The sequence below is a fragment of the Nanorana parkeri genome, unplaced genomic scaffold (genome assembly GCF_000935625.1).
Source record: "Nanorana parkeri isolate BGI_ZX_2015 unplaced genomic scaffold, ASM93562v1 scaffold731, whole genome shotgun sequence".
Taxonomy (NCBI): Eukaryota; Metazoa; Chordata; class Amphibia; order Anura; family Dicroglossidae; genus Nanorana; species Nanorana parkeri.
Genome location: NW_017306999.1, coordinates 779796 through 790191, shown reverse-complemented (window position 1 = coordinate 790191; position 10396 = coordinate 779796). Strand labels below are relative to the sequence as shown.

At 46.7% G+C, this 10396-nt stretch overlaps 1 protein-coding gene across 1 annotated transcript in view; it reads left to right on the top strand.

The window, feature by feature from the left end:
• GABBR1 (gamma-aminobutyric acid type B receptor subunit 1) overlaps positions 1-10396 on the top strand; it is a 105195-nt gene that overhangs the window by 62196 nt on the left and 32603 nt on the right. The window contains exons 14-17 of the mRNA XM_018564178.1: positions 1435-1512; positions 1767-1917; positions 3333-3465; positions 4815-4931. Of these exons, the coding sequence (XP_018419680.1) occupies positions 1435-1512; positions 1767-1917; positions 3333-3465; positions 4815-4931 (479 nt within the window). The remainder of the gene's footprint in view (positions 1-1434; positions 1513-1766; positions 1918-3332; positions 3466-4814; positions 4932-10396) is intronic.

Genomic DNA, 10396 nt, shown 5'->3' with positions numbered 1-10396 from the left:
TTTGGACAGCCACAAGTAAATTATTGAGTGGTCTGAATGACTCCTTTTCTGTGTGAAGTAAATGGATTGTTGACAGATTGGTGCCAACTGTCAGGACTTGTCCAGACCTCGATCAGGAGGGCCGGCAGGTTTAGAGGATTTCCTGTTCATCTCTGCCGATTAAAGTGGAACGCCAGAGAAATCTTTTATTCTAGTTTGGGAGGGAGAGGTTAGGACCTCTGCCTCTGTCCCCGCTTTCGCCATCCAGGTGGCAACGGGTTAGGAAATGGAAATCTAAAAACGAGGAGATGAGTGAAAATCTCCCATCGGGACAGCTGTTCCAGTAGTGGCTGTTAAGGGCCGGTGCACATGTAGGCGACACCCCACCGCACGGCAATCGTGCACGATTCCGCGCGGATTGCCGCGCGGTCAGGAGTCGCCCAGGTGTGAAAAGATTGCGCTGTGGGTGCCATTATTTTCCAATGGCACCCCAAGTCGGTCCGGGCGGACCGCGCGGTTTCCCGTTGCGATTCCGCCCGTGCTTCCAAACAGCCGTGCGTCGTGTATCGCAGAATAAAGTTAATTTGTGAGGATTTCCTCTCACTTTGTGGAGACAGACGCCAACATTTTTTAACCACGGCCTTAAAACCTAATTCAACACTCAGCTTAAAATCGGCTACAAACAAACAAAAGGTGTTCAATGTCTCACAGTTTTCAAAAGCTGCCTCTGTCTGAGTAGAAAAGCCTGTTCCCTGCCAGCATGCTGTACAAAAGGACCTTTGCTCTCTGCGTGGAAGCAGTGGTCTCTCTGCAGAGGTCTGACATGCCCTCTGCTGAGTCACAGCTATAGCTATCCAATCAACAGGGAGCATGGGCTTTGCTGATTGCAGTGCTGTAGGTTTAAGTGAGTAGAAGGTGTGTTGGACCTTCTCAGAGAGACCACTACTTCCACAGAGAGAACGCGGAGAGAGCAAGGGCCCTTTGCAACCGCTGGCAGGGGGCAGGCTTTTCTACCCAGGCTGTGGCTGGTTAGGAAAGAAAACCAACTGTAGGACATTAAAAAATCAGGACTCTGAACCTGGGAGGAAGCTCCTTCTGCTGCTGCCCAATCCCTTAGGTACTGGAAGCTGTGATGTCATTGACCTTATATGGCCACATGGCTATATTTGGTCAGTGATATTGATCTAATATGGTCATGTGACCATAGCAGATAAATGATGTCAGCACAAGCATCCTGCCCCACAGTTTCTGTGCAGCTGCGGGGTGTGGAATGTGCCAGCCCGTGCTAATCGGGCATGTGACCCCATGTGCCTTCTAGGTTCGGGTCATACCTGAGCTCATCCCTAGTTCTGTTGGCCGCACAGTGAATTTGGTCAGTATTGATCACACATGACACCATTCATTGCTTTTTGCAGTACTTTGTTAAATAAGAGCACTTTTGTTTCTGTTGGAAAGGTGGCGTCTACAAGAAGATTGGGTATTACGACAGTACCAAGGACAACCTCTCCTGGTATAACAACGATAAGTGGATCGGTGAGTGAGATATATGGCCGTATGTAAACTCTTGTTCATGTCAGTTCTACCCAACTCTCTCTCGTTATCTACCTTCCATATTCTTCCATGTGTCCAGTACTATTCCCAGTAGTGTTGGTCTACCCTGAATGTCTGCTCTGGTCTCCCTTCCCCCGGTGATTATCCCATCCACCCTCTCCTGTATAACCCAATTCTTTTACAATTCTTCCTTTACCCTGACTGCACCTTCTTTGGTCTCTTTCTAACATAACTAGGGGGTTCTCCTCCTTCTGACCACACCAAGGTGATCATCACCTTCCGCTATGTCTCTCAGAAGCTCTTCATTTCTGTCTCGGTTCTTGCCGGACTCGGCATACTCTTGGGCTTCGTCTGTCTCTCGTTCAACATCTACAATAGCCACGTGAGGTGAGAAGGACCGATGTTCATCTTTATATTAGGAGACTTTTTACAAATTCTTGCACCATCAGATCCCATGATGCACATGGGCACAAAAAATACATTAATAAATACAGCTTACATCAGCACATATTTGAGTTGTGGTTTCCACCACATGATGATGATGAATGCATTAGGGACTAAAAGGTGGAAAAACACACCTCTGGGACCACTCAGGGTCTATGATTCCTAGGCTAACCTTCCTGCTATGTGTCAAGGTTCACTTTACTTACACTTTAAGTCCTTTTATACCATACCCCGGCCTCAGGGAAGCAGGGAGTAGAGGGGCAACAGGGGTGTGGAATTCCTATCTCCTGATGCTCGGGACATGCAGTTCCGGGTGCCGGGCGGGTAGTTGCTTTCTACATTTAGCTCTGCTTTGGGCAAGCAGAACTAAATGTACAGCGGGGAAGCCGCTGCTTGTTTTCTACGGCGTTTGTAAGTCGTATTTGTCAGCACGGAAAAGCCTGCAAGTATGCGCCTCTTTTTGGGGAGATCAGAGCGATGCAAACCTTTTTCCTATTCCTAATCGTGCTGATCTGCCAAAAAAAGGAGCTCATGTACTTTTTTCCAGCGACCGGCGTTTTTCTCAGCAGAACGCTATGCCGAGACGTGAACGGGGACTATAGAAATCAATAGGATTTCTTGAGCAGAGCTTTTCCGTGCTGTCAAATACGGGCTACAAATGCCCCAGTGTGAACGGGGACTCAGGGCTTGCTCACAACAATTACAGTACGTTCCACTCCCCCTCCCGACCACAGAACGCAGGGGGGAGTATAGCATGCGATACAGTGTGTTCCAGCAGCTACCCGCAATGGAACGCACTGTCATTAGTGTGTAATTGGGGTGAACAAGCCTTCAAAGATCTATACACAGTGGGGTAGTATGATCATGAGTAGGCATGCACAGATTCATGGTTTTAATTATTTTCCTTTAGACCTTAATGAAGGGGATGGAGTCCAGCCTACTAAATATTCATACATTGCTCCATTATTTCATTTCCCCTAAGCTTTGATGAAGGAGTGCAGCCCCCTGAACGTGTTGACTTTGCAAACAATTACCTTTTGGAATAAACGTGTACATGGACTTCATTTTCAGTCTCACTTGTGTTATTGTCCCTGTTGGAGAGATTTACCTTAATTTCCTAATGCAGTGACAATGCTGAAATTAAGGAAAATTTCCTTAAAGGTACAGTGCAGTAAAACCATGACAGCTTTTAGCTCCTCCCCTCTTACACAAAATATTTTGGGCTGGAGTTGCACTTTGACTTTCATCCATCTAATGTTTTGTATACATAAAACTTCCCTCAGAGGTATTATGCAGGATGGGAAGGTGTAGGTGACGTTTAAAGATCGCTGATCCCTTGCTCTGTATCTCTTCTTCAGGTACATCCAAAATTCACAGCCGCACCTGAATGATGTGACGGCGGCGGGATGCATACTGGCCCTGGCTGCCGTCTTTCCGCTCGGTCTGGATGGGCTTCACATAGAGACGTGGCACTTCCCCCTGGTGTGCCAGGTGAGCTGATACAAGCCTACAAGAGACTGGCAGGGAACACATGGCAGGTTTTATATACAACTGACCCTTTCGTTTAAATCCGCTCAATACATTCCAGATGATTCTAAACAAATAGGTGCGCAAAGTCTTACAGCTCCTTTTCTATAGGAAGCAGGCACAGCCTGGGTAGAAAAGCCTGTCCCCTGCCAGTGTGCTGCAGGGTAGGACCCTTGCCCCCTGGGTGGAAGAAGTGGTCTCTCTACAGGAGTCTGTCACATCCCTTGCTGAGTCAATCAGCAAATCTTACACTCTCTGCTGACCATGCTGCACAGTAGGACCTTTGATCTCTGTGTTGAAGCAGTGGTCTCTCTACAGAGGTCCAACACCCCCCCCCCTGATCAGTCAATCAGCAAAGCTTAGAGTCTCTGCTGATCATGCTGCAGGGAAGCACCCTTGATTTCTGTGTTGAAGCAGTGGTCTCTCTACAGAGGTCTGTCACACCCCCTTGATCAGTCAATCAGCAAAGCTTGCACTCTCTGCTGATCATGTTGCATAGAAGCACCCTTGATTTCTGTGTTGAAGCAGTGGTCACTCTACAGAGGTCTGTCACACCCCCTTGATCGGTCAATCAGCAAATCTTACACTCCCTGCTGACCATGCGGCACAGTAGGACCTTTGATCTCTGTGTTGAAGCAGTGGTCTCTCTACAGAGGTCCATCACACCCCCCTGATCAGTCAATCAGCAAATCTTACACTCTCTGCTGACCATGCTGCACAGTAGGACCTTTGATCTCTGTGTTGAAGCAGTGGTCTCTCTACAGAGGTCCATCACACCACCCTGATCAGTCAATCAGCAAAGCTTGCACTCTCTGCTGATCATGCTGCAGGGAAGCACCCTTGATCTCTGTGTAGAAGCAGTGGTCTCTCTACAGAGGTCCGTCACACCCCCTTGATCAGTCAATCAGCAAAGCTTGCACTCTCTGCTGATCATGTTGCAGAGAAGTACCTTTGATCTCTGTGTTGAAGCAGTGGCCTCTATGCAGCGGTCCGTCACATTCCCTGCTGAGTCAATCAGCAAAGCTTGCACTCTCTGCTCATTTGAGAGTTCTAGACTGATTCGGCTAGGTTGAAGAGAGACCACTGCTTCCACACAGAGAGAAAGGTCCCTTCTCTGGAGCATGCTGGCCGGGGACAGGCTTTTCTGCTCAGGTTGTGGCCGCTGGTTCTATTAGCATGTGTGAAGCTGACTTAAACGGAAGGTTCAGTTGGACTTTTAGGATCCATTTGCAGTATTTTGTACCTTACGTCTCTTATTTTTTTTCTTTGCTTGCTGCCTTCTTGTCAATCACTGGTTCGGCCGCATCGTCCAGGCTCGCCTCTGGCTTCTGGGACTCGGCTTCAGTTTGGCCTATGGAAGTATGTTTACCAAAATCTGGTGGATCCACACGGCGTTCACTAAGAAAGACGACAAGAAGGAGAGGAGGAAGGTAAGCTGGGAAACGCTACGGCAATTGTGTGATGGAAACTGTGCAATCCTAAAGGGTGATTCCAGCCAAAAAAGTCCAAAAGAAATGGTGTGTCTGGATGACTGTTTACCAGCATCTTGTTGCCAGTGTCTGTCTTTTATGTTTAGAGGCACTTAGAAGATACCTTGTATGGGTTCCTCTATACCAGCGTCTTGTGTTGTGTTTGGAGGCTCTCAGGAGATACCTTGTATGGGTTCCTCTATACCAGCGTCTTGTGTTGTGTTTGGAGGCTCTCAGGAGATACCTTGTATGGGTTCCTCTATACCAGCGTCTTGTGTTTTGTTTGGAGGCTCTCAGCAGATACCTTGTATGGGTTCCTCTATATCAGCGTCTTGTGTTTTGTTTGGAGGCTCTCAGGAGATACATTTTATGGGTTCCTCTATACTAGCGTCTTGTTTGTTGTGTTTGGAGGATCTCAGGAGATACATTTTATTGGTTCCTCTATACCAGCGTCTTGTTTGTTGTGTTTGGAGGCTCTCAGGAGATACATTTTATAGGTTCCTCTATACCAGCGTCTTGCTTTGTGTTTGGAGGCTCTCAGCAGATACCTTGTAAGGGTTCCTCTATATCAGCGTCTTGTGTTTTGTTTAGAGGCTCTCAGGAGATACATTTTATAGGTTCCTCTATACCAGCGTCTTTTGTTTGGAGGCTCTCAGGAGATACCTTGTATGGGTTCCTCTATACCAGCGTCTTGTTTGTTGTGTTTGGAGGCTCTCAAGAGATACACTTAAGGAATACATTATATGGGTTCCTATATACCAGTGTCTTGTCTTTTGTGTTTAGAGGCACTAAAAGGAGAACTATGAGGCGAGTGCATTTCACTCATCCTCATAGTTCTAGCCGACCTGTGACAATGAGACTGTCACAGGTCGGCTCAGTAGATCGGGAGGTGAGGGAACACATACCGGCGTTCGCTCACCTCTCGATCCTGTCACGGCTCTCTGCCGTGACAGGGGAGGGGCTGGATTCCCCCCTCCCCTCTCCGATCTACTACGGACGTGGGAGGGGGCGGGTACAGCTGGCTCTGCCTCTAGATAGGCAGAGCCAGCTGTCAGTCACGCAGCTGGGTGGATCCAGACATAATTGTCGGGATCCGCTTCAGATGCGGCGTCTCAGTATACCGCGAGCTGCGGCGTCTTAGTATACCGCGAGCTGCGGCGTCGCAGTATAACCCCCCGCACAACCTTAGACCAAATATGCTCATATTGGTCTATGATCTAAAACAGGGGTTGCCAACTCCAGCCTTCCAGCTGTGCTTTAACCACAAATCCCAACATGCCTCTGTGGGTCATGCCTGTAACTGACAGTATTGCAATGCTTCATGGGACTTGTAGTTCCACAACAGCTGGAGGGCTGGAGTTGCCCACCCCTGGTCTAAAATAACAAAGGTATACTCACTGGAACCTCAGCCCCGCCTATCTGCTAGATCGGTCCCAGTAGCCCCTCTACCCCTCCACTGCGGTGGTCATGGTCTGTGTCATCACGTCTAATACAGAGTATGTGGGAATGTCGAGGGACATTTCATTGTCGGTGCGGAGTGGGGGAGAGGCTGCAAGGAGTAGTCTAGCAGCCAGGTGGAACCAAGCTTTGGGTGAGTATATCTCTGTTATTTTATACCCTAGACCAAAATAAGCACTTAACCCTTGTAGTGCGGGGCACGGACCCACTGCAAGGGTTACATTTTATTCTGCCCAAGGTTCTTCTTAATAGTAAACCTGTTATAATGAATGTAGGAAATGTCATTGCCAAATTAAAAACCAAGTTGCCGGACTTAAATCAGTCACCTCCAAGTACAGTAATCAGCTCAAGACCTTTTCCTTCACTGCCCACATACTTTTTCCTAGTCAGCGACTCACTAAATCCTGAAATACTCTCGAATATCAACCTGCGAACTTATGTTACAACGTGACAATGGCAGCTCATATTTGTTGTAGCATGACAGGTCCTCTTTAGGGATTTTTCACATATTGTAGTTCTTTATGGACAATGCGCACTGTGCTGTTCCACTCTTTAATGCTTATTTCTCTTGTTTTTAATGCTTATTACTGGTGGCAGGCAGTGTTAACTGCGTTATGCAGATTTGCCCGGTAGGCAGCGATGTTTTATTTATGCCCTTGGATGATGAGGACAGCGTGGGTTTTTATTCTAAATTTGAGGCGTATTTCAATGATCATGATGCTTAAAGGGAACTTATCTGGACAGGAATGTGGCTTCTGCTTTGGCTGATGTGTTTTTAAAGTCCAACTCAATTTTTTTATTTAAATCAGCTAAATGCATTCCAAGTGCCTGTCCCCTGCCAGCACGCTGTGCGGAAGCAGTTGTCTCTCTGCAGAGGCCCGAATCACCACCTGCTGAGTCCGGGCTAGAGGTCTTCGATCAGCAGGGTGCATGAGCATTACTGATTGCAGAGGTTCAGTGCACCTCTCCCCTATCACCCCAGTGTGCTCAGTGCACCTCTCCCCTATCACCCCAGTGTGCTCAGTGCACCTCTCCCCTATCACCCCAGTGTACTCAGTGCACCTCTCCCCTGATTCTGTCTCTTTCATCTCCGTTAGCACCTCTCTTCCCGCTGACATTTGCGCTGTGCATACAAAGTTATTTATATATCTTTTTATCTGATCCTATAAGTAGAAACGTTTTATCCTTGAATTTTAAATGTGCACCAACCTTCTCAGTGCACCTCTCCCCTATCACCCCAGTGTGCTCAGTGCACCTCTCCCCTATCACCCCAGTGTGCTCAGTGCACCTCTCCCCTATCACCCCAGTGTGCTCAGTGCACCTCTCCCCTATCACCCCAGTGTGCTCAGTGCACCTCTCCCCTATCACCCCAGTGTGCTCAGTGCACCTCTCCCCTATCACCCCAGTGTGCTCAGTGCACCTCTCCCCCATCACCCCAGTGTACTCAGTGCACCTCTCCCCTGATTCTGTCTCTTTCATCTCCGTTAGCACCTCTCTTCCCGCTGACATTTGAGCTGTGAATACAAAGTTATTTATATATCTTTTTATCTGATCCTATAAGTAGAAACGTTTTATCCTTGAATTTTAAATGTGCACCAACCTCCCCTTCCTTTGATTGCTGAATGAATAATTGGCCTAAACTTGGCTCTTCATAGGTTGTAAAAAAAATCTATGGCACTAATGAGGTGATTTATACAAACCTGCACTTAGGAGAGCCGGTATGCTGCCGGCAACAGCCAATCAGCTGCAAGTTTTTATCTTCTAACCTGCAATAAAAGTGACAGCTATGATCAGATTGGCTACTGAGTGCCACATCTCCTGGTTTGCCCAATGAGGATTTATTTCCTGCAGTGATATCCATGTTTTAGAGTTCTACAGCAGCCATGTGTATATAATAATATTAGCATAATGTCTGTGTGTGTGTGTGTATATATGTGTGTGTGTATAACGCATATCCTGGTAGTGGTGGGAAAGGTCATACAGGAGGGGAGGCTGCGAACGTCCCTGATGGGAACCTCTGTATCATACAGAGATTCTGCAGCAGCCACCTGGCTTGCAGCAGTGTGTGAGCACATGGCCGGTATGCAGGGGAGGAGCTTGTTACCAGGGGCTGGTAACGCATTAAAGCGCATTATATGTGCGTTGTCATCTGTGGACATAAACTTCTATGGGCCCCACAGCGCACAAAAATGCACAGAACAACAGACATGCCTCTTTTTTCAAAAGTCATAGCAAGTCATAGATGGGAACAGGCTCATTGAGTAACATGCGTTCCTATGACCAGCACTGTTTTGCGTTCCGACGCGCATGCTGAAGCATGGAGGTGTGAACGGGGCCTAATTGTATAGGTTGTTCCAATATTTTATACATCAGATTGCACTGCCGATATTTGTCCATTACTTATGTAACAACATATCCTCAGATATAGATCTTTGGTATATCCAGGACTCGAACAACCAATACGATCGCTGGCAACTGCTGTCTATGAATATAGCCGTCTTCTAGCGCTGTTTTTTTCTTTTCTTTTTTCATGTATAGTTGTTCAATTCATTTGGCAAATTCTAGCGGGATGGTACTGTAGCTTTAATTATGAATGAGATGTATCACATACATACATAATATAACAGCTATGGCTGTAAATGGATACAGTACATTATACATAAGTCATGGAGGAGTGCTGAAGGCCACGAGCTGGCTTGCCATCACCACTTACAGATCCACAAAACTGTTTTTACAAATGATTATGAGGTCAGGATTCTGCTGCTGGATTAGAACGACGTGAAGTAGCACAGATGATGGCAGTTTATTATGCAGATACATTTCATCCATTGATATTTCAGGCCGATACAATAAGATGAGAAGTACGCTCAGAGTGTGGTAGCCCAATGTAATTTAAAGGGTCAATCCACTGGCTATTGGTGGAGTCTGTTGTGCTAAGCCATCTGTTGGCTTCTTATGTATCTTCTAGTATTTGGCAAGACCTACATGGCTTCCTTTCTGGCTTGGTTCCCACTGACCTTGGGGTGTTCCTGCTCCTCCTGTTGTATAGTGATAAATTGTCCCCCACTACTACTAGATGTCAACCACTTTATCCCGTATTCTAGTTGGTGGAGAATATGGTCCAGTGGAAACGGTCCAATGGAAGACGCTCACAGATCTAGTCTTGTAGCGTCTTCTATTGAAGGGCCTTGTATTGAAGGTTCTTGTATTGTAGGGTCTTGTATTGAAGGGTCTTGTATTGAAGGGTCTTGTATTGAAGGGTCTTGTATTGAAGGGTCTTGTATTGAAGGGTCTTGTATGGAAGGGTCTTGTATTGAAGGGTCTTGTATTGAAGGGTCTTGTATTGAAGGGTCTTGTATTGAAGGGTCTTGTATTGAAGGGTCTTGTATTGAAGGGTCTTGTATTGAAGGGTCTTATATTTAAGGGTCTGGTATTGAAGGGTCTTGTATCCAAAGGTTTTGTATCGAAGGGTCTTGTATCGAAGGTTCTTGTATTGAAGGTTCTTGTATTGAAGGGTCTTTTATTGAAGGGTCTTGCATCGAAGGGTCTTGTATTGAAGGGTCTTGTATTGAAGGTTCTTGTATTGAAGTGTCTTGTATTGAAGGGTCTTGTATGGAAGGTTCTTGTATTGAAGGGTCTTGTATTGAAGGGTCTTGTATTGAAGGTTCTTGTATTGTAGGGTCTTGTATTGAAGGGTCTTGTATTGAAGGGTCTTGTATTGAAGGGTCTTGTATTGAAGGTTCTTGTATTGAAGGTTCTTGTATTGAAGGTTCTTGTATCGTAGGGTCTGGTATCGTAGAGTGTTGTATCGTAGGGTCCTGTATCGTAGGGTCCTGTATCGTAGGGTCTTGTATCGTAGGGTCTTGTATCGCAGGGTCTTGTATCGTAGGGTCTTGTATCGTAGGGTCCTGTATCGTAGGGTCTTGTATCGTAGGGTCTTGTATCGTAGGGTCTTGTATCGTAGGGTC